At 42.4% G+C, this 23,224-nt stretch overlaps 6 protein-coding genes and 1 non-coding gene across 7 annotated transcripts; 3 read left to right on the top strand and 4 right to left on the bottom strand.

The window, feature by feature from the left end:
• Positions 1 to 22: 22 nt before the first annotated feature.
• On the bottom strand, positions 23 to 4,358 carry K450DRAFT_209138 (uncharacterized protein). The gene is made up of 7 exons (XM_051584772.1): positions 2,769 to 4,358; positions 2,350 to 2,602; positions 1,951 to 2,277; positions 1,253 to 1,879; positions 525 to 1,170; positions 384 to 448; positions 23 to 320 (listed from the first exon to the last, which is right to left on the bottom strand). The coding sequence occupies exons 1-7, from the start codon at positions 4,239 to 4,241 to the stop codon at positions 118 to 120; spliced, it is 3,594 nt and encodes a 1,197-aa protein (XP_051445156.1). The 5' UTR covers positions 4,242 to 4,358; the 3' UTR covers positions 23 to 117.
• Positions 4,359 to 4,398: 40 nt separating this feature from the next.
• K450DRAFT_238419 (uncharacterized protein) lies at positions 4,399 to 9,614 on the bottom strand. Its single transcript, XM_051588591.1, has 23 exons — positions 9,336 to 9,614; positions 9,166 to 9,266; positions 8,614 to 9,103; positions 8,473 to 8,539; positions 8,309 to 8,412; positions 8,067 to 8,238; positions 7,704 to 8,002; positions 7,613 to 7,640; positions 7,481 to 7,546; positions 7,298 to 7,394; positions 7,117 to 7,226; positions 6,966 to 7,054; positions 6,673 to 6,904; positions 6,501 to 6,588; positions 6,218 to 6,434; positions 5,892 to 6,148; positions 5,642 to 5,823; positions 5,498 to 5,573; positions 5,239 to 5,423; positions 5,019 to 5,162; positions 4,889 to 4,959; positions 4,716 to 4,822; positions 4,399 to 4,640 (listed from the first exon to the last, which is right to left on the bottom strand). Exons 1-23 carry the CDS (start codon positions 9,347 to 9,349, stop codon positions 4,435 to 4,437), a joined length of 3,402 nt encoding a protein of 1,133 aa, XP_051445157.1. The 5' UTR covers positions 9,350 to 9,614; the 3' UTR covers positions 4,399 to 4,434.
• Positions 9,615 to 14,313: 4,699 nt separating this feature from the next.
• On the top strand, positions 14,314 to 15,720 carry K450DRAFT_238433 (uncharacterized protein). Its single transcript, XM_051588592.1, has 2 exons — positions 14,314 to 15,304; positions 15,370 to 15,720. Exons 1-2 carry the CDS (start codon positions 14,332 to 14,334, stop codon positions 15,642 to 15,644), a joined length of 1,248 nt encoding a protein of 415 aa, XP_051445158.1. The 5' UTR covers positions 14,314 to 14,331; the 3' UTR covers positions 15,645 to 15,720.
• Positions 15,721 to 18,516: 2,796 nt separating this feature from the next.
• Positions 18,517 to 19,226, top strand: K450DRAFT_238435 (uncharacterized protein). The gene has a single exon (XM_051588593.1). It carries the CDS (start codon positions 18,586 to 18,588, stop codon positions 19,123 to 19,125), a length of 540 nt encoding a protein of 179 aa, XP_051445159.1. The 5' UTR covers positions 18,517 to 18,585; the 3' UTR covers positions 19,126 to 19,226.
• A 522-nt stretch (positions 19,227 to 19,748) lies between these two features.
• On the top strand, positions 19,749 to 19,821 carry K450DRAFT_t47. The gene has a single exon. It is a non-coding gene; the product is annotated as a tRNA-Thr (tRNA).
• A 77-nt stretch (positions 19,822 to 19,898) lies between these two features.
• On the bottom strand, positions 19,899 to 21,251 carry K450DRAFT_299675 (uncharacterized protein; the record flags this gene model as incomplete). The annotated part of the gene is made up of 6 exons (XM_051593712.1): positions 19,899 to 20,241; positions 20,282 to 20,399; positions 20,466 to 20,560; positions 20,623 to 20,641; positions 20,711 to 20,871; positions 20,936 to 21,251. 6 exons carry the CDS (start codon positions 21,249 to 21,251, stop codon positions 20,063 to 20,065), a joined length of 888 nt encoding a protein of 295 aa, XP_051445160.1. The 3' UTR covers positions 19,899 to 20,062.
• Positions 21,252 to 21,742: 491 nt separating this feature from the next.
• K450DRAFT_238439 (uncharacterized protein) lies at positions 21,743 to 22,518 on the bottom strand. Its single transcript, XM_051588594.1, has 2 exons — positions 22,157 to 22,518; positions 21,743 to 22,088 (listed from the first exon to the last, which is right to left on the bottom strand). Exons 1-2 carry the CDS (start codon positions 22,483 to 22,485, stop codon positions 21,767 to 21,769), a joined length of 651 nt encoding a protein of 216 aa, XP_051445161.1. The 5' UTR covers positions 22,486 to 22,518; the 3' UTR covers positions 21,743 to 21,766.
• Positions 22,519 to 23,224: the final 706 nt, after the last annotated feature.

Genomic DNA, 23,224 nt, shown 5'->3' on the forward strand with positions numbered 1-23,224 from the left:
GTGATATAAGACGGAATTCGTTTTGTGATGTACAGAAAGGTATTAAAGATAGATGGTATTTTGAAGAAAATTAAACAAGTAATTACATAAAATAGTAGACCGTTCAACACCAAATGTTTACAAATCGAAAAGTTTCCGAATTTCTTGGGTTGTGAGTTTGGTACTTTGTATCGCTCCATCACCAAGTGCTCCATGGATGATGCGAGCTTTTTTCTGCTGAAGTGCAACCACCTTCTGTTCTATGGTATGATTCACAAGTAGACGAACCACGTGCACGGGAGAGGTTTGCCCTATACGATGAACTCGATCGATAGCTTGTTCTGTGAGATAGAATAGAGTTAACAAAAGTAAAAGGTGATAGTCAAGTGTGCGGTGTGCATTACCTTCCAGCGCCGGGTTCCACCACACGTCGGTCAAAATAACTCTGTTAGCGGCAGTAAGATTTAATCTTTCATAATAAGAAAAAAAAAGTAACATTAGACAAGGAAAGGTTTCTCTCTCAAAAATAGTCTGTATGCACTTACCCTAGTGATCCACATTTGAGCGATATGAGCATAACTGTCGTCTCTGGATCATGCTTTAAAGCTTTAAGACTCTTCTCTCGCAGCGGATTAGGCATTGAGCCATCGTATCGGCAGTACTTGAATCCACATTTCTTCAACGGTTCCTCGATAAGATCCAACATGGCAGTGAACTGTGAGAAAATGATGGTTTTTTCCGTTGGCGCTGTGATTCTGGTCTCATCCAAGATTTCCATCAATTTGGTGATTTTGGCACTGGTAACAAAGCGTTGCGACACGTCTTTGCCGATTTCCGGTGGATCTTCCGATACAGGTGGTGGGATAGCAGCCTTCGTAACTTGTTCAGCGCACTCCCAACAGAAAGGCGACGTCGCATCCGAGTTGGAATTGAATAGCGTTCGACTGCATAGCTCACAAAATCGCTTGCCTGGTAGATTCTTGTCAAAGACAGACATGCCTGGTTCTGCAACTCCACCCCAACCAAGATCGACAGCCATTTTAGCCATCAAAGCTCGTTTCGCCAACGCTTCTCCTGCTTCCTTCGCTTCTCGACGACTATTGTTGATAGACTTTAAGCTGGTTGTTTCCAGTTCTAACGCATCAGCATCAGCTCCCATAGACTTGAGGACTAGCTGTGGGTGATTACAGGCTGTAAAGTAGGTGCAACAATTTAGTCTCAGACTCTGTGGTTCAGCTTGGCCATCTTTTCAATAGGTGCCGCATAAGCTTACCTTGTCGCAACCTCAACAGCATACATAGCATGTTTAGATAATTTTTCTCGTCTTTGCCAGACTTGAAAATCTTTTCCACAGTGGATTTGGTTTTCAGGGTCAGCATCTCGTATAGCTCTCGTTCCTTTGGTGAAAAATCCAAAAACACATCCTTCTTTTCTCGATCAGGTAGTTTGAGTGTAAGCTTGGTCGACAGAGGACCGTCAGAATCTTTGCCATTTGACTGACCGGATTCCACAGAAGCAGCTGGAGACATCGCTTCGGAACCTGTAGCTCCAGGAGTGGTTGCTCGAGATGGATTCGCAGATGGAGTGGCCTCTTCTTTCGAATTCATCTGCTCTTCCTTCAAAACACTCTTCGTACGACGTAGCATGATAGCCATCAGTACAGCTTTTAACCTTGCCATGGCAGTCTTGCTGTGTCCCGCTTGAATTTGCGCCGATATCGTCTTTTTAAAATTAGAATAATTAGCTAAGGGTTGTATTTGTAAAAATCGTAGCAAGCTGTAGAGTTCTTCGACATTGTTCTGAAGTGGTGTTCCCGTCAAACACCATCGTTTGGATGCTACAAGGCTGGTACATGATAAGGATGAACGGGTGTTTCTGTTTTTGATTTGCTGTGCTTCGTCTTGGATAGAAAAGAGGGTAAGGGGGAATATTCTTTTTGTTATAAATGATGTTTATACATGTCATACATACCTAATACAACTCTATACCACTTTGTTTGAAAAAGCGGCCCATATCCGCTGGTACTTTGTAAGCCTGAATCATACTCAACGGGAAGAATGCTTGCTTCGAATGCGCTTTGTCCTGGTGAGGACACCGCACTCGTTGGGTCGTCATCGAAATCGTCCAAGTCATTCCGCCGTTTCTTCGTATTCTGAAAACTAGGTTCCGACTGCGTATCGTTGTCCGTGTCAATAGCTGCGGATTTTTTCTTTCGTCCTTTCTCAATGGCCGGAAAATCAGACGCTACCACCTGGTAAGTAGTGATGACAATATCATATTGCAAAAAATGCTTTGGGTCTGCACAGGTTATGATAGTGAATTAGTATGACATGCTATCTTTGAACCGTGAACTTAGTTTATTGAATTTACCTTTCGTTCTGGATTGACCGTGGTGGATCAAAACCCTTAGTTTACCATCTTCTGTCTTGGATTGGATCTCGGATGCCCATTGCTGGATAAGCGCAAGTGGTGTGACGATCAAAGTCAATTTTTTGGGAGCTGTGTCGTTTGTTCGTACTGAGCCTTGCTCTTGAGGTACACATTGCGCAGTATCCTGTTGATTATCAGCATTCATAGTCGAAAGAATTAATCCAATGGTTTGAATGGTTTTTCCTAAGCCCATCTGTAAAATACGATAAGAAAGGTAAGAACAGGTTTCAGATTAGTCAAGCAACAGTAGTAATGTATACATACATCCTGCACAGTGAAGAAATTAAAGAAAGAATGAAAATGAGAATTAGTCAACAGCAAGACAATACGATAGCACACTTCAAATAATGTTTACATACATCAGCCAGAATTCCACCGTTACTGCTCTTGTTGGCTTCACGATCAATCATCCAGTTAACTCCGTGAACTTGATGCTTCATCAATGCAATCTTCAATCCTTCGATGTGTCGTTTACTGTCATCTAGCTCTTCATCATCATCTTCAATATCTCCAACATCTGGCATCTCATTATCCTCTAAAATGGTAATGGTGCCATTATCGTCTCTATATGATTGAGATAACTGAGAAACAGCTCGTTTGCGACCGAAGGAACTTGGAATACTATCCAAAAGCTCTGATATATCTTGTTTTGTTTGATCGACCGCGCCATGATTAGCAGAATCGTAAGCACTAGCACCGTAAGAATATTTGGAGCGACTGCTGGATGTATTGGTCGGCACGGGGTTGGGGTTATTGTATCGAGTGGAAGGATTAAAAAAAGGAGGTTCTTCTAAGTAGACGTTTTGTTGATAGAGGTTGGCACTAATGAGCTTGACATTGGCTGGTTGACAGTACAGAATGATATACACTGGTGTGCGATGTTGATTTGATTTGTTTCGAGGAATTACTGCATCCCACCATATCATGCCAGCATCGGCCATAGGGCCAAGAAATTTGGTATCTTCAAAGGGAAGCCATCCAAAGAACTTTTTGGGAGGAGATCTTGACGATACCACAAAGGAGTAGTTTCCAGTTCTATCGCGTCGACCTTCATTCAAAACTTGAATAGCTTCGTAACCTTCATCTTTGACAAGTTCAATAGATTTGATAGCAACAATATCGGTTTTGACCATGCCTAGACAAATGTTCTTATTGGTCATTTCTTCATCCAGAATCACATCGTCGTCGTCTGTACTAGTGTGTGAAGAAGATGTGGTCGTCACCACGGTTGGTATGGCTGCTGGTGAACTCAGCATGGCGACTGGACCTTGACGATTGATTTGGTTGTATACGGCTTGATGCTGCTGTCGTGCCAACATCAATCTGCTATAATCCATAGGAGACACAGCTACATTTCTATCCGTCGGTAGTGGTGTATAGGGATTTCGAAAAGGTACACCGCTAGATGATAACGATCGCACTAGATTAGTCGCATTATGAGGAGAATGAATGGAGAGGTGTTCAAAAGACGGCGTAGTGTTCAGTTGATTTGGCGTCTCATCTTTCTGAACAGGTGTTCCTGAAGACATTGGTAACTGCGGCCAAAACTGTTCATGGGCGACATAGGTTTGTACAGGTTGTTGGTGCCGGTGCAAATTATCAGTGGTTAGTATTCGTCGTCTTTTCTCAGAGTGAGGGGATTCTGATACGGGTTGAGGTTGTGGGACAGGATATCGGTGCTCTTGCGAGAATAAAAACGGGTCTGCTGAAGATGAATCTGAGAGATCTATGTACATTGAGTCCTGAGTTCGTTGAGCTGTAGACGAGACTATAGGACTGCTTCCTGCGCTCTGCGTCTGTCGGAAGGACTGATTCTGAAAGTCATAGTCCATTTTGTTTCGTACGAGATGAATCTGAAAGACGAATGCTGAGGAGAAGCAGCAGGTGGGTAATGAACCAAGCCAGGCGGGAAACTACTAGTTTGATAACACACACACAGCACTTTTCTCTGCCCACACGGTAAAAAAAGAAGAAATCGAAAAAAGACGAGCTGTCACATGATGTAATCGGACTTTTAATAGTAGATCACTTGACTTGTAACAAAATTTCAGTGACGAAGTCTTCCAGTCGACATTTCTCTATGAACACCGCGAGCTCAAACTGTTCACTTCGTAAGTCTCCCGCTACGTTTTCAATGTTAGAAGCTGTAATGATGGAAGGGAATCGAATCTTGATATCCCATTTAACTGGTCCAAGTTGGATTTGCCTTGGCCGCAATACATCTTGGATATCTGGACAAAGTGGTGGCCATTTCAGTAAACAAAACTAGTAATGCTATGCTGCATTGTTGCTGTCATATGACTTACTCTGATCCCGGCACCGATTGAATACTCGAAATGCCGTAGTTTGTCTCAATTGAACGGCGAGTTGTTTATCCGTGCACGTTTGACGGTAGGCATTAATATCATCCCATCTAAAAAGTGAAAAAAGTTAAACCATGGAAGTAAACAGAAGTTGAAGAAACCGTGGGCGATTTTACCTGTCGTTCGTGTAGATTCGTCTCCAAATAGTATTCAGCATGGCCAAACTTCTCTCAGCTGGTAGTACAGACTGCTAAAATTATTCAGTAACTCCGTACATATCGTAGCTACATCGTCATCATCTCTCACCTTGGCATTGGAGTACAACTTCAGCGCTGTCACATAATTATGGCTTTGCGATGGTCGATTATCTCTTAGAGTCAGTATGTCTACCAGCCCTTCCTCAGTAAGCATCTTTCCGTCCAAAATCAATCCCGTCAAGTACTTAAAAATCTATTAAAAGTCAGTTCTGGTATCAGCCAACAATGTATAATAAAATCATACACCATGCCAAACATAAACACTCTACCATCTTGAGGTTCGTCCATTCATTATCAGTTAATTTGGTACAGAGGATATCTGTGATAGCGGATGCCTTTTCTTGACTTGAATTGTGACTTTGCCCTTCCATTAGACCGTTGAATTCCTGCAACAGTTCTTCCTGGACACTAATGATTTTGAGTGCTCGGTCGATATTTTGAACAGGTCCTGCTTCTATAACACAGTCAATGTCGGAGTTTAGAATGCAGTGAACTCAAACTGGATCAAAACCCGTCTAAACAGCTTACTGTAGACTTCAAGACTGCTTGGAGTCACCTGCTCAGAGTTCGCCATAAATACCAGCTTAGCAGTGCTGAGCAGATTCTATTGGTGACCATAGATTAGAAAATAGGTTGGATAAGCTTTGAATTAGCAATCGGTTTAGCAGTTACCTTCTTCTTAGTAAGAACCGGCTCATTCTCAGCTATCCGCTCTAAAGTTTGAAACGCCTTATCATATTTTTTTAACCGAACATCATGCAACCATGCTAGTTTCAGATGATGCGTCTCTTCAAGGTATTTGCTGAGCTGATCGTTGTATTGATCACTAAGTTGCAGTAGCTCGGCTTCGTGTCCTATTGATAGGTTATCAGTAATTGCCCCCAACAAAACAGTACCCCATGCCTGGGCACAAACAATATACCTGATGTGATAAACCAGTCAAAGAGTAGTCTGACAAAGCTATCGCCATATTTCTCAGAAAAATAGTCAGCTTGTGATTGGGCGCTTCCACTCTCTGTAGGGTTCAAAACCTGGATGAGCTTGTCAAAAACTAGATATTCCTCTGCAAATTGTATGGCAATTTCCGGCTGGCCAATCTGATTCAAAGCGGCGATAACAGAAGACTGTAATTCTTTCAGAACGGATGCATCTCTGTCTTTTCTAACCTTTCGCTCATGTCTATTAGGCACATTCTGCTTAGTAACATATTCGAGCAGTGGGAAGAACAAGTTTCTTTTTCATCATTACCTTTGTCTGGCATTGTGCTGTCGCTGTGTTGCTCTCAACAAAAGGTCAGCGAGTTCAATTGCCTGTTTGCTAAGGATGGAAGAGAGTTGTCTTTGCGGGCTAAGCTGCCGTTCTTCTTCGTACTCCATTGCGTTGCTTGTAGTTTTCGAAGCCGGTTGAATTAGAGGTATTGAGGCAAAAAAGATAGACTTGAGTGCATGAACTATGTCAGCATTGGCTGAAGAAACGATATACCACATTAGCTTTAATAGAGCTTCACAGCAGTGAAAACATTACTCCTTACATGTCCATAATTCAGTCCTTGCCAAATCTTCTCCAAGGTACATATTTTCCAGTTCTAATCGTGCTTCGTGAACCGTCTTTAGAACCGTCTAAAACATATAAAGTTGAGCACCATTGTCAGTCCGGCAACGATATAATGTACAATGTTGATGTGATGTCAAAATGAGCCTTACCAATACTATTGAATTAGATGCTTGTTGTAGCGCGACTCTTCCAATGTCCGTTGCTAGAGGATGAGTTGTAGCAGATACCATGTTTCCAATATGAACGATTAGCTGAGGGATGGTATTTGCTTTGGTTTTAAGATAGGTTCGTAATTTTGCCTCGTCACTAGCCCCGGTTTCCAAATTGCGCTGTGCGGGAATTGCAGCAGACGCAACCTTAAAAGCAACTTCGGCATTGTCACTTTGATAAAATACGATTAGTTAAAATGGTAAGCAAGCTCTTTTGCATGACTCTAACTTACGGATAGTTGGTAATCAAAGACCAAAGTGCAGATGCAGCTTTCATGGTCTCATAATTGGTGCATAGCGTGGGTGGTATATTTACACCTGCCTATAATCCATAAGAGTTAATACCCGCTCATCGACATGAAAACAATGAAATTTAAAGCATACTTGTGAGGTCAACCCATTTCTATAAATGCATTCAAGTAACGACTTCAACGCCGAAACTCGCGTCAGCAGATGCTCTTGGAGATCAAGCCTTGGTACTAAGTAGGTAGACTCTGCAGATACATCAAAAGTTAACGTCTTGAGTGCATTTTTCCCCAAATGTATCACCACAGTCACACATTACCTCCCGACACTATTTCTTTACTCAATTCAACAGCGGATTGAGCAAGAATCGTTCCATAGGCAATGGAAGTTGTTTGCAGCGGAAATGTCAAAGGGTTCTGTTAAGCATGATGATTGATATTAGACATTTTAATGAGATCTTTCTGAATATACACAAACTTTATATCATGGTAATTGAACTTACATTAGGCTTGGATTCGTAAAAGACCACTTGCTCTAAATGTGATTTGGTCAAGACTTTCATTAAAGCCTACACAAGATGAAATTGTTACAAGTTGTCCTACGAAGATAAAGGCGCCGCAAGTGAAGCACTTACATTATAGCTGTCCGACTCTGCGTTGGGACTGGATATAAAAAAAAAAATGAGCAAAAAGCTATGGCACACAGTAGTTCTAACAGACAAATACCTTTCCGGAGTAAGAAGTTCGCTTAAATTGTTGATATCTACAGTTAACTCCAACAGCCCAGCTTGGGAGGTAAGTAGTTGAACACGAGCTGTAGGTTCATCATCTCTACTCCACGCATTTTCCTTGGCATTTCTCCAGAGCAAGAGAACATTGTCATTGGGGTTTTTCAATCCAATTCGCTCTTCCGCTACCAGACTAGCGTACATATGTCTATAGATGATGGAACTTCCCACATGCACAATAGCGATTGGTCCCCCATTCGGCAGTAATAGAGATGGTCGTGGGTTTTCAAGTCCATCCTGAAGGAACAAAACATTGGTTATTGAACCAAATTAAGGGCCCAAATATTGTATGTATACGTACATCGGTATATTCCAATTTCACAATATCCTCTATTCGTGGGCCACCGAATGGATCGTCCATCAATATGTCACCATCCGCTTCACTGTCATTTGTAACATTGGAAGTAATAACAAGTGCATAACCGTGTACATTCTTCTCTTTAAAGGCTACCAATATAACCAACTTCCCGGATCTGAAAAATCACGACCTATCAGCCATGTCTGACTATACTTTTGAGATCCGAATCAGCCTCAATCACTTACCTTTCAATTGCAAAATCTAGCATTCCAAACTCATTGATATTTACACCAATTTTCAATTTGAGTTGCTCCAAGATTTTATCGTAAATCTGTATGCTGTTCACGATCTGTTACAAACAATCAGCAACATGCCATTGAGTACCGTATTGAACCGCAATTTTACCAACCTTGCTTCGATTTGACGATTCGATTTGGCATCTAAGAACGGATTGACCCGATAACACAATAGCCTCACTGAAAAATAGAGAATCGACATTAGTACGTCATTGTGCTGAAGGCAGAGATTTCTAGGGCCATGCAATATTCACCTCTGATGAAGCCTGTTCGGCCGTGGATCCATATGTACTTTTAATATTTCTTCATTTCTTCCTCGAATAAGAGGTGTGTTGCCTGCACCCAACATGCCACGAAGTGGCAACGCATTGCCGCCGGTCAGCCATGAGCCAACTCGTTGTAGCATGCTGTTGCGTTTTCGGAGAGATGCAACAGAAAAAGATCCATCGTACTGTATTTCGGTGATGTAAATCTCGCCTGTGGATGTTCCTAGCACAAATCGACCCTCGTGAAAATCGCTAACAGCTGTGATTGTCTCCCCAAGCTTTAAAGGTACTTGTTGCTGAATGCTGTCGCCTTGGTGATATGACAAGGAGTGCCACAATGCCAAATTTCCATCGGCTGAACATGAGAATAAAGAGTATCCTTCTATTCTTGATGTTCCTTTGAGCGCAAATAGATGTATACGCGGTGGGGTTGAGCATCGAAAGGGAAGATCAAACTTGTATAGGTAGCTAGGAGCAGCTCCCTATACAGCAATGGGTCAGTCAATTTCATATAGTGCTTACCACCATTGATCTAAACACTACCTGTCCTAACTTCCACACCATGATTTGCATCGAATCTGCTATTGCCGCCAATTGAGCTTTGGGATCGAAGCTTGCGGTTGGAACAGCACCTTGCGAAACTAAACGATCGTTAGCTGATACAGTTGCCGTGAAGATGTGGTTTGAAATGCGGAAGAAAGGAAACTTACTGCTCGCACTGCATAGGTTCTTTGCTTGTTCTGGTAGTTTTTCTAAGCCGGCGACGGATTGAAAGCAAGATTTAGACCATTCAACATGAGCTGTAAAGACATCGCTGGACGGCGTCCCAATAAAACGAGATGTCTCGGGTATGGAAGTAAAATCATAGGGATTGCGAGGTGGAAGCTCTTCTTGCTGTTCATGCGATACGGTCCGATTCCTCGAACGCGTAGCGGTAAACATTGACTATTGCAGGACGTTGACAGGCACGACAAAAATGCCTCTTGAAAGTCGGGACGGAATTGAGAGGTGAAAGCGGTTTGGTAGTTTAGCAGTCACTAAGTTTGCTTTGCCATGGCCATAACAGACACAAAATCTTGTTAATTGTCAGCTTTTTGCCTTTTCATTCACAAAATGGATCATCATTTTGGTAATGCGACGCAAGACGAGTTCTCGTTTCTAGAGTACTCGGGAGATACGCAATCCTCTCAGTACGATTACAATGACCTTAGTCAACAGAAAAGCACTCTACAGGAACATGAGTCAGAATTGTCTTTAGCATCGATGTCCTTAAACTCGCAAGCTACCACCACCTTGACGCAGCTTGACGACCAGCAGACCTCAGAATTCCAATTTGAAGACACTGACGATCTGGATGTATTTGGTGACAATGGTAGTCATGGTTTGGACATGGACCTGCCAGCGCACGCTTGTAGATACTGCGGTATTCACTCTGCCTCCTCCGTTGTCAAGTGCATTACCTGTAGCAAGTGGTTTTGCAACTCGCGTGGAAATACCTCTGGCTCACACATTGTCAACCATCTTGTAAAAGCGAAGCACAAGGAAGTTATGCTTCATCCAGAGTCGCCACTTGGTGAGACTGCATTGGAATGCTATAACTGCGGCTGCCGCAATGTATTCCTTCTTGGTTTCATTCCTGCCAAGAGCGATACTGTTGTAGTTTTGTTGTGCAGGTAATTATAGAGCTTTTTATTTTCGCTGATCTTGCGTATGACTGAAAATTACTAATTGATTTGTATGTAGACAACCATGTGCCGCCGTACCCTCGTCCAAGGATATGAACTGGGATACTTCTCAATGGATGCCTCTGATTGATGATAGAAGTTTTCTTACATGGCTCGTAAAGGTTCCATCAGAACAAGAACAATTGCGTGCACGTCAGATCACTTCGGTTCAAATCAACAAATTGGAAGAGCTTTGGAAGGATAATGCCGAGGCGTCGCTGGAAGACTTGGAAAAGCCTGGTGTAGACGACGAGCCACACCCTGTTCTACTAAGGTATATATCGGCTGCACCTCATCTATCATTCGGTATTATCTCTAATATATATTATCCTTGACCTTTGCAGATATGAAGATGCTTACCAATACCAAAATATTTTTGGACCTCTGGTCAAGATGGAGGCTGATTACGATAAAAAACTCAAGGAGGCACAGGCAAGTATACAGATCATGTTAATGCAAACAAAAAGGTAATGTGTGAATTCTAAAACATCTATTTTTCCTATAGACCTGTGATGACATTGTCGTACGTTGGGATGTCGGCTTGAATCAAAAGAGAATAGCTTGGTTCTACTTCCCAAAACTGGAGATGGGTGAAGTCAAATTAGCTGTTGGAGATGAACTTCGACTGAGATACAGAGGAGAACTTCATGAGGCTTGGGAATGCGATGGCCATGTCATCAAAATACCAAACAGTAAGTCTATATTGCATAGTCTGGTATGACTGAGGGAACCGTTCTTCTAACTTAACTTGTATTATATAGACGTTAGCGATGAAGTTTGTCTGGAACTTAGAAGAGGCGAAAAGGCGCCTATCAACTGCACTCACAACTTTTCAGTCGACTTTGTCTGGAAATCCACTAGTTTCGATCGAATGCAATTGGCAATGAAGACGTTCGCAGTTGATGAAACAAGCGTTAGCGGTTATATTTATCACAGACTACTCGGACACGACGTTGAACCACAAGTGTTGCGAACCCAGATGCCCAAACGGTAAGCTTTTGGCGTTTTGCCCACCTCTCTTAGACTCATACTAATTCATCATTTTTTTCGCATCGAACAGGTTCTCTGTTCCAAATCTGCCTGAACTGAATCATTCCCAAGTATATGCTGTCAAGTCAGTATTGCAAAAACCACTCAGTCTCATTCAAGGTCCACCCGGAACGGGTAAAACAGTTACCTCTGCTTCCATCGTTTATCATCTCGCCAAGATGAACCCGGGCCAAGTACTGGTCTGTGCCCCATCTAACGTTGCTGTCGATCAACTTACCGAGAAGATTCATCTTAGTGGACTCAAGGTTGTGCGTGTCACTGCAAAATCAAGAGAGGCCTTGGACTCTCCTGTTTCATTCTTGACTCTCCATGATCAAGTCCACAATAACGATACCAATGTCGAATTGCAAAAACTCATCCAGCTGAAGCATGAGCAAGGTGAATTGAGTGCTGCTGATGAAAGAAAATACAAGTCTTTGAAGCGAGCATGCGAGCGCGAGATTCTTCAGGTACGGTGCTAGCATTCATGAAGGCTGCTTTTGGAATCATTTGACCCGAACTTTTTATTGACAACTCTTATTCACTCTTTAGAACGCTGATGTTATTTGCTGTACTTGTGTTGGAGCTGGCGATCCACGCGTTGCCAAACTCAAGTTCAGAACTGTCCTAATCGATGAAGCAACTCAAGCTTCCGAACCCGAATGTATGATTCCATTTGTACTCGGATGCAAACAAGCGGTCCTTGTCGGTGATCATCAACAGTTGGGTCCTGTCATCATGAACAAGAAGGCAGCACGTGCTGGACTTTGCCAATCACTCTTCGAACGTCTCGTCATCTTGGGTATCCGGCCAATCCGTCTTCAGGTGCAATATCGTATGCATCCTTGTCTCTCAGAATTCCCTAGCAACATGTTTTACGAAGGCACTCTCCAAAACGGTGTCACAACCCAAGAGCGTCTGCGTAAGAACGTCGACTTCCCCTGGCCAGTCCCAGAAAGCCCCATGTTCTTCTATTCTAACCTTGGCAATGAGGAAATTTCAACATCGGGAACATCCTACCTCAACCGTACGGAAGCTTCTAACTGCGAAAAGATTGTTACTCGGTTCATGAAAGCTGGCATCCTGCCATCCCAGATTGGTATCGTCACTCCATATGAAGGCCAACGCTCGTATATCGTACAGTATATGCAGTTCAATGGCTCCCTTCGCAAGGATCTTTACAATGAAATCGAAGTGGCTAGTGTTGACGCTTTCCAGGGTCGTGAAAAGGATTATATTATTCTCAGCTGCGTTCGTAGTAACGAGCACCAAGGAATTGGTTTCTTGAGTGATCCTCGCCGTTTGAACGTTGCTTTGACGAGAGCTAAGTACGGAGTGGTCATCCTTGGAAATCCTAAAGTATTAAGCAAGGTACAGTAACAGATAATTCGTAAGAATGGGTATAGAGATCATTTTATTAATATTTTATTCGTGTAGCACCCATTGTGGCATCATCTCTTGGTCCATTACAAGGAAAAAGACTGCCTGGTTGACGGAGCTTTGAACAATCTTAAGGTCTCCATGATTCAGTTCAACCGCCCCCGCAAGCAATACCGTAAGGATGATAAGTTCCGCCAAGGACTCGCCCACCAGGTTGACGCGCGTGAAGCTTTTGCTAGACCACCTTTGGCAGCTGACAGTAAGTGTAACGAGAAATGTGAGCATATTGTTCGGTAAGAATGTCCAGTTTCTAATATATACCTTGTTGCAGATCGCAGAAATCAAAAAGGATATGGTTCAGAGTTTTTAAAGACGCATGACCCGATCGGCTATATTCCATCCGACATGGGTTCCTTGCCATCGTCTCAATTCAGTATTCCATTGATTCCAGCTGCTAGTGGACCTTTCACCCAGGATTTATCGCAAACCAGCGTTTCCAACCGTAGAAGTGCACGACAATATGCCATTAATGGAAATAACAATGCTGGCGACTCCTCTGCATTTGCCAATCATAGCCTCAGTCAATCACAGAGCTCCGTAATGGGCAGCCAAAACATGTATAGCAGTCAGTCCTCTATCGGCCTTGCCCTCTCTCAAAGTGATCGTCTGCGCATGATGGCTGAAATGGCTTCTCAAAACGCTAACGGTGGACATGGAAGCTTGATGAGCCAAGAGAGTATGGGCTTCACATACGATGACTATAAATCTGAAGACACACAATCCATGCTCAGTCAGGACTTTGACCTACGAAGCCAAGCCAGCCAATCGTTTACTCAGTACTGAATTCTGGGAATATAATACCACTTTATGGTGAGGCAATAGTAAAGCAACCTTGAGCTCTCTCATCCAAATATTTTTGCGACGAAAAGACAGTGGCAACACCTCCAGTTTGAACGACAAATCTAGTCATCCCGGCAGGAGGATATTGGGCCCATTCTGCGACGAATGAAAGATAGCAGCTATGTTTCTGCTCCGCATGGTTTCTAAGCTGAAAAAGTGAAAGGCATCATGATCCCCCCTGACTGTATTCATGCTTCTACAATTCTTTTTATTATTCACTTGACAACGCGTGTACCATATAGTGATAGCGATTAATAAAGCCCATAGTTGTCTGTTTTCTATTCATGTTGCATACACGGTTTTTTCATCTGTTGATCTGCCAAGGGCGGCCAGTTCGATCCAGTGAAAACAAAAAGTCTCTAAAAGTGTCCGAAATCTGTTTATCCGTCTTTACCCCTCCTATCTTAATTTTAAGCATCATGATACTATAAGACACGCACAGCATTGCTGAAGCCTTCATTTTCGCGTAATTTGCAACCGCCGAGGATTTTCCAAGCAAACGCCAAGAAATGCATGACGAGTTACCCGCCAGGTGAATTTTTTTGAGTCAAAAATCCGGTAGTCGGGAATAGGTAAATTATCCTCACGGGTATTGACAAGGTATTTAAATACAGAGCGATCCCCACAAACACAGGCACTTTATCTATTGTATATACTTCTATATTATTCACACATGCCTATTCAAAAGGTTCTCATCGCCGGTGGAGGTTTATCTGGTCTGGTTCTCGCCCAAGGGTTGAAAAGAAATGGCATCCCATTCGAGATCTTTGAACGGGATGAATCTTCAGATGCTAGAGGCCAAGGTTACTCACTCTCGGTTCACTGGGCTATACCATATATAAAACGCTGCATGGACCCTGAACTCTTCAAAAACATCGGTGAAGCTACTGTTAATCCAGCAGATCCATCGGATATGGGTTTCGCGGTGCTCGACGGCACAACTGGTAAGGTCCTCATAAACCTTAACCCCACACCAAACAAAGACAATCCGAAAGGGTACCGTATGAACCGCCAAAGGTTTCGAAAATTCCTCGGCAAAGGCATTGATATCCATTGGAACAAGCGAGCCAAGGAATATGAGGTTACAGAGGAAGGTGTTGTTGTCCGTTTTGACGACGGAACGGAGACCAGAGGCGACGTTTTAGTCGGCGCGGACGGATCGAAGTCTCGTATTTGTAAAAAACTGCGGGGGCAGGATCTAGAGACAACACCGCTTCCTGTCGCCATCATGGGAACTATCATCTCGGTTAACGGCGAAAAGTTCAAAGAGTTTCAGGCCATCACTCGTACTCATGGCATAGCATTTGGGCCTGAAACAGGATGTGAAGGCACATACGCAATGTTTTTTTCTCTTAACGACAGTAACATAGAAAAAGATCAGTACGATATGCTCCTTGCATTTTCGTGGTTAAATGAAAGCGGTGAGCATGGCGTGCCGGAATCTCAGGCTGAAAAAGTTGCCCTAATCAAGAAAATTGGGTCATCTTTCTGCGAGCCTTTTAAATCTCTGGTGCAAAATATTAATAATGATCAACCAATACATGAGGTTCAAGTGACTGAAAAGATACCTCGTCCATGGAATAATCAAGGAAGAGTTACTCTAGTTGGCGATGCCGCTCATTCAATGTCGATGTTTCGCGGAGAAGGTAAAAAAGAATCTACCTTTGACTGAAGCGGTTCAAGGAATATATACTGATAGCTTACAATTTAGGTGGAAACCATGCCATGCGTGATGCAGGAGAACTTTGCACCCACATGGTCCAGGCACACAATGGTGAAAAGACCTTGCAGCAAGCGTTGGATGACTATGAAAAAGAAATGATTGTTCGTGGAGCTGCCGCAACAGTTGAATCTCACAAAGCTGCTTTCACTGCTCACGCGCCTTTGACATTTTTTATGCGGTGCCTTATATTAGCTGGCGCTACGTACTTGAAAGTATATTCATACGTACCTAATGTGAGATCGTATATCTTTGGTAGTAAATAAAAGATCCTTTATGTGTAAGCATAGAACACAGTCGGTACATAATGTTATTTAGTGAAATGAGGACGAGGATGTGGTGGCCTCTTCCCACAGAAAAAAATAAAAATCACGAAAAAAATTATTTAAGAACGTTCAACCATCCCGGACCACAAAGGCGAACTCGCTAGCGTGGCAAAAGAGATATGGGAGACATTAGATAAAATAATTTTATCATTAATATTACGAAGAATAAAAGCTTGACTCTAGAGCCTATAGCCACAGCCTCGTACTCATTCCGCCAACTAATAGTAGTCGAAAGATTGACAAGCAAAGAAAAAAAATAAACTAGAGCCTTGATATTTTGACTCACTGAAAAGATGCCTTATAAATTGTGTATAAATTGAATGCCGCAGTTCTTGCAGCTAGAAAGGAAGCTCAGAATTTCTGACGGTTGTAGCAAGCAGTACCTTCTGAGAATAATTTCATTCATTTATGGAAGAAGTGTGAATCATCTTAGATTTACCAGCCTCATCGGCCTTATTTGAGCGAATGATTGTTTATTCCGATGTGCCATCTATTCAAAGGATGTTTACGTTTTGGTACAGCCATGGCGGTAGAAGCTTGAAATTACACTTTTTTGAAAATACTGGGTTACTAAAATATAAAATATAAATAAACATAGTGCTTACAAAATTCACATAGACACAGATTATGTGATGGAAGAGCCTAAACCTTGTGATAGGTAGAATATACAAATTCCCAAATATTTGGTGCCTAAGAATCCTTGATGGTAACTAGGTACTACAAACTTGAGGTTCTCCTCTTTTTATCCATCACAATGATGAATTATTTGCTATTCATGTTCATCATCGAGGCTGAGCAGCTTTACTACGCAGTAGTCGCAATGGTGTCGGTATACAGTTTGTGCTTCAAGCCTGTTACTGTTTTGAACGATATTTCCTTTTGATTTCCATGTCTAGGCGCAAAGTGCCGTCTTGATACGTCTCCAATCTGCGTTCTGTTTTATGATGAGCTTTGATATAAATATGTTGAAATGTTCGCCTGTAGGCTGGCTAATCACAGGACTGCGTTGTCGAAAGATAAGAGGCAATGAAAAAATTATGGCTGTAAAGTCGTGGCACATTCCGTTGTTTGTGCTTAGCATTTAGAGCACATGCCATACCACTGCTTTTACATTGCGCTTCTTAGCTGGTCTATAAATGCCTTTCTATCAATTAATACAATCATGGACGCTTAGTATGACCGCAAGTCAAAGTTGACTACGGGAGACTAGTTGTGCCTTTTCTCGGCTTGAGGTTGCTACGAATAGCTTAAAGATTTGTTTAGATTCTTCCTGGTATCGTAGGGCCGCTTTTGGAACATAGTCACTTGCAGGGCTTTTTCCTTTTGGTGTCTGAGTGTTTATGGATTGTTGTGGTTTTTCTTCGGTCCAATCGCCGAAATATATGTCGAGGACAGACGCTCAAAGGATGGGGAGGCTCCCAAAGTTGTTGAAGAGAACTGGGAGAACGACGAGAATACCATAGCTTGTGACAAAGATATTTCACCATCATTGATGCGATCAATGCACAACACTAGGCGATGGTCTAAGCGTACGGACTATGAAATCGACAGTACCACCATCGATGAATCTCCAAACTTGGTGACTAAATCAAACGTACTTAAATAGTTGCAACAGGCGTAGCGAAGACGACAAAGTATTTTTTCATGCAGTATTTGGCGCTAATCTTTTGGCAACATGTATCTTTCAACTACTCAAGTTAGTTTTCTATTCGACGTTATGGCAATGGCCATAAGCTTAATCATTACCAGTTGCCTCACTTATTATGCAACTATGATCAACAACCTCAACGTGGCTTACTACTCAAAGTTAGATAGGGCTACTTCTCTCATAAGTCAAATTCCTCTGGTTTACAGACGCTTGGTGAAGAAAGAACCTGTTCACCAAAATTTACTTTTTGTAATCACATTAACAACACTGGGTTTGAGCTTGCGCTTCATATCGACGTTGTACTTCAAATTTTCGGAACCTGTCCAGTTCATTGCCAGTACTGAAGTTACCATGAACAGCATTAGTCCTCTTTACAATATCAGTGGCTGGACCGGAGGCTTCACGGAGAACAGTACTAATTTACAGTCACTGACACAGTATCTATCTAACAACAACCGCACCCTTTTAGATCAAGTTGTCAGGATCGACAAAGTTCCGTTCGTAAATGACAGCTCAGCTTTTAATTCTACGCCATATGCTAGAAATTCCATAGGGTTGATTCCTGATCTAGTGGATCCTACATCATCCCTATACTTCAATAGCGCATCCGAAAATGTATCGTCAGAGTTTGCAAATGGCAATACAACAATGTTCTCAACTTTGTTCACAGATGAAAATGCCACTTTGCCTTCCGCAAATATGGAACTGCTGACTTCATTACAATTCATCGACGGCTCAGATGGCTCAGATGCTCTTTGGGAATACGTCCCCTACGTTTGGGCCAGCCCTTCAATGTCTCTATGGCAGAGCACTGATACAGTCTACCCCTACATGAGCGTAAAAGATTCTGGTCTGTATGCCCATAACCCAACAAACTCAACGCTCATCATTGTGAATAAGAGAAGCGCAGTTTCAGTCTGTCAACCCTTCCACAACGTCACTAAAGAACAGTGTTTACTCAGCGGGGTATCAATGGACGAAAAATTCATACGGGGGTGTTCAGCTTATTTGAACAAAACTAGCCATCTTTACATGGAAGGCAGCTATCTGGAACAGCTTTGTATAGACTGGCGTGTAGAAAACGAAGAGTATACCATTAGTATCGTCGATGTATCTGGCGCGAGTTTCATTCAATTCAAGAAGTTACAGATAACCTATAACATGTATTACTCCAACGAAGTGAAGCAGATACTCGACCCGAAGGAAGGCTTCACTCCTCTAACAGATTTGGACATGTCAACTTACTCTGGTGATGTACTCTTTCTACAGCAACTGTTTGTGCAGAACCCAGCGAAAGTGACTTATACAGGCTCGCATCAATTGGGCATATACACCACTCCGTTCGACAATGATTTAGTAAATGAACCATTCCTGGAAAGTCTGTTGACATGGTTTGGAGCAGGATGCACGCTAAGTGGCTGTGAAAGAGGGCAAGTGGTTTACGAGTATGCGTCAGGCTACGAGGGGACAGCATTATTGATAGCGACGCTCGTGACACTGGTGTTAGCCCTTTGTACCATACCGCTGAGCCAAGTCAAAAAATACAGCTTGTTCAATGAACACATCATAGACACAGTGGGCAGAACTGTCGACTACGGTAAGGAGGACAGCCTATCTAGCAGGGACCATGATGGCTACTACTGGCGCCTAGTAGCTACGAGCGATGAAATTCATTTGGCAGTAGCCATTAACGACTTAGGTCAGCTAAGAGCTAGTAGGGTAGGTGAGGTCGAGATCAAGGAATCAACACCACTAAATGATTTGAAGGTGTAGTGGGAATCAATTGCCTTCCCCATGCAGACGGTATCAAAATATTGGTGCCCATGGACGGATGTGTCAGCTCAATATATCACTTAAACGTAACATAAAGTCACCTAAGGATGCAAATACATAAAAAATCGAATTTTTCTTTTAAATAACAATTTATGCTTATGGGTACATTGTAGTAGTGCTTTACAGGAAACGGGGAACCACTGGTTTCGATGTGCTATTAAAACTTTCCCTGCAAATTAGTTTTTGTAACTGAGTATTAATTCCAAACTCCGAAAGCTGAGACGTGTGGCCCGTGAGTGAAATGAATGAAGCTACTTTAATCTGAAGTGATGCGTTTATAACGAGAGTTCGATACTATTACAACGGTAAAAGCGTGGAATAGTACTGTGGTGGACAACACTGGGGATTAAATGAGGTTGGGGAAAAAGGAAGAGAATTGGATCCTGTTCTTTATTGTTACTGAATTGATATTTATAGGCGGCAGATACACGCCATTGAAGAGAAAGGCACGGATGAAGCACGTGACGGCCGAGGATAAATGTACTCGACTCAAAGCAATAGAAGAAAATAAGAATTGGAGTTGACGGCTCTTTACTTACACCAATCGTCACAAAGCAACAAATGCCTTCTTGGCTCAGTTGGCAGAGCGTCTGCCTAGTAAGCAGAAGGTCACTAGTTCGATTCTGGTAGAAGGCATTCCTTTTTTATTTCTTTTTGAAATTCTCACTGATTTTTTATTTGCTTAGGGAATATTCCTCCCTTCGCTCTTTTTTCTTCAGATTGTTCCTTTGGAGATTTATAGACGAAAAATGATAGTGTCATAAACATCTGCTTTTTATGGGGAGGCGAGATTTCATAAATCTACTATTATATGCTAGATATCAACCATTGTACAATATTTACACAACTACATCTCATCGCTTCTACTTCTTCATAATTAAAACACTTCTGTTTCAACCTCAATACCACATATTTGACACGTTTGTATAGAATTTCCAGTGTCTGGATCCTGAACTGGGTCTCCGTACTCATGCTCGTGAGCTTTGTCTCTCCGCTTCTCCCAGGTACTGGTCATGGTTCGCCTTCGTAAATCTACATTGAACTCAAAAGCATGAGCTACATGTTGGAGTGGGTATTGACAAAAATCACAAGTTACCTTTGAGCTTCTCTTTAAATTGCTTGTCCTTCTTTTCCTTTTTCTGCTGCTCTCTTTTCTCGTACTCAGCGTCTAACGCATCTGACCCACCCCATTTTTCGAATGCATACTCTTCAACCTACACGAAAAATGTCACAAGGTTACTCGCAATCCAGTACTATAAGCATAAGAATAACCATCGTACCATATATCGAACATAAAGCATCATGTTATTCCATGTCGATTTTCTAGGATTCGGTTTCGACCAATGTGGCAGTAAATCCTGGTCACGCAATTCAGCTGTAGAGATAATAGTCAGCACCTGTCAATGAATGGAGACAGATATGAAAGATTGCACATACGATCAGTCAAGAGGTAGTCCTATAGATGAAAATGATTCGTTAGGATGATACCAATTAAAAAATGCTATGGATTGAATTATGACATTACCTCCTTTGCCTCCGTTTTTGTGATCAGACTATACTTGTCAGGGTACTTTTCTTTGCAAGCACCGCAGATATTGATTTTGAAGATTTGATTGAAGTGAGGGTCGATATCTAGCGAATTGCATTCTACACACTTTGGGTTTTGGCTTGGGTCGATAGACCGAGCTGTCATCAGGAGAAATTAGCCGCTAGAGTTAACGGAAGCGCAGTCTTGCTGACTGTAACTTACGAGGGTTGAGCTCGACAACATGGGTTTTCTCATCGAACTTCTTCTTTTTGTCATCTTCGCTTTCATCGTCCTCAGCGAGAAAACCTCCTCTGGTATCCACCATTTGACTGAGGTCGTATTCAAAGATTGGCTTCGACCAACGAGCTCTACGCTTGGAAGGTCGGGAATCTTCGTCATTGCTAGCTTTGTTGGAGTCGGTAGCATCGGAAGTTTCCGTAGTTTGCTCAAGTTTTCGTTTTGCTGCTAATTTAGCTAATGCTTTTGCTTTGTTTTCTGCAATCCTCTGAAGAACCTCTTCGCTTAATGGTTGGGACATTTGGTAGACGATTTTGAGCATTGTCCGCAGCAACGCTTAATTTTGGCCCAAAAAAATGTTCAAAGTCACAAAGTGATCCAAGCGTCAAATGCGAAAGTTGCACACAGTACCACCTCTCACAAGGACTGAGAGGGAATACCTTGCTGCGGCATGCTAGCCGTTTCCAAACGTTTCATAAACATTCGATGATAGTAAAACTGCTTTCCACGTTCACTGCACGAAGATTGTATGGACATCACACCATGCCTCAATGAATACATCCAAAATCGTATCCTTCAGATATGACATTGGCGTTCATCTACCATCATGTCTGAAAGTTCGTATATAACTTGATGTTCAAAACAATACCAATTGATTTTCTTACAAATGGTGACATATTTATTGCGTTGGAGAAGGCAAAATATGAAACTATTTAAATTTCAACAAAAGACAATGATTACAAATCCAAGGAATCATAACGAAATGTAATTGCAATTTATTTTGTAAATGAGAGCTCAACTAAGGTTACAAACTACTTAAGCCTTGAGGGCCTGGCGGAAGTAGGTGTTAAGGGGACCCTTGGTGGAGAGGTACTTGACGTGGCAACCATCGTTTCTGATCTTGCCTTCGGCACGAGCCTCGACGAATTCCTCGCGAGTCAACTTGGTGAAACCCCAGTTCTTGGAGACAATGATCTTCTGTTGACCAGGGAACTTGTACTTGCAACGTCTGAGAGCCTCAACGACAACAGCCTTGTTGTTGTCCTTGGAGCGAACGGAGAAGATGATCTGACCAATGTTGACACGGGCTACAAGACCGTTGGGCTTACCGAAAGCACCACGCATACCGGTTTGCAATCTATACACAAAGGATGTGAGCTCGAATATACATTGCACAATAGTCTATATGGCAGTTGTAAGACTTACCTATCGGCACCAGCGCAAGACAACATCTTGTTGATACGGGTGACGTGGAAAGGATGGACGCGGATACGCATGTGGAAGGAGTCCTTACCACTGGTCTTGGCCATATACTTGTTACAGCAGATACGACCAGCTTCAAGAGCTTCAGCGGAAAGTTGTTCATATTCGTTGGAGACGAGATGGATGCAAAGAGGGAAGTCATCGACAGGAGCCTTCTTACGACCAAGATCGTAGATTCTGAGCTTGGCATCGGGGACACCACGGCAGAATCTGCTCTTGGGGTAGGGCTTGTTCTTGCAGTATCTATAACATCTTGCTGGACGGCGACCCATTTTGAACTAAAAAGTAGAGAAGAAAAGGATGATATGTCAGCTATGTGAATACCTTCCAGGATATTTAAGGGAAATTTTAGTGTCAAAGTCTCGTGCACCGCAGTCGCTCGCTTATTAAGCAGGGCAGGCAAATTGGACATTTCGAAATTGTCGAAGGAATTCATATTTTTTCAGGTTTGAAGAATCCAGATGTTTCTCGCAGCAATTGAGATATTGCCACAGCAGAGTAGTCTTGTTGAATTCGTTTGGCGTTAATGGACATTTCCGTTTCGCTCAATGTATTTTCATTTCAATGTGCATTGTCGATGACCGTTTCGAACGTCATATATCAATCCTTCGTGAGTCGCATCAATGCATCATCCATACAGATGAATCATCCATCCATATCGTATCGAATAGTGCAGCAAGGGTAACATGGATTTGAGGATCTACATACCACTAGGTGAAAAAGATGATGGAAGTTGTGAGTAAGGATCACATCCATTTTGTTCCCCTTGATTTCAGACCCCGCACGGCGTTCAATTTTGGGGGAGGATCTCTGGCAATGTGAATAAAATTTGCCACAATGAACTGGACTCTATACCGAATACTGTGTGAATAAAGCAAACTTTTATTTTTATTAAAATTGTAATCCTGAACAGCTAACGGTCACTCTTCAGAAAAATAATCGCTACGAATTGAACTCTTTTATCCAGTGTCGTCAATTATATTATCCAGGACTATCCGTCTTCGTCATTAA

Source organism: Umbelopsis ramanniana (genome assembly GCF_025399195.1).
Source record: "Umbelopsis ramanniana AG unplaced genomic scaffold K450scaffold_23, whole genome shotgun sequence".
Lineage (NCBI taxonomy): Eukaryota > Fungi > Mucoromycota > Umbelopsidomycetes > Umbelopsidales > Umbelopsidaceae > Umbelopsis > Umbelopsis ramanniana.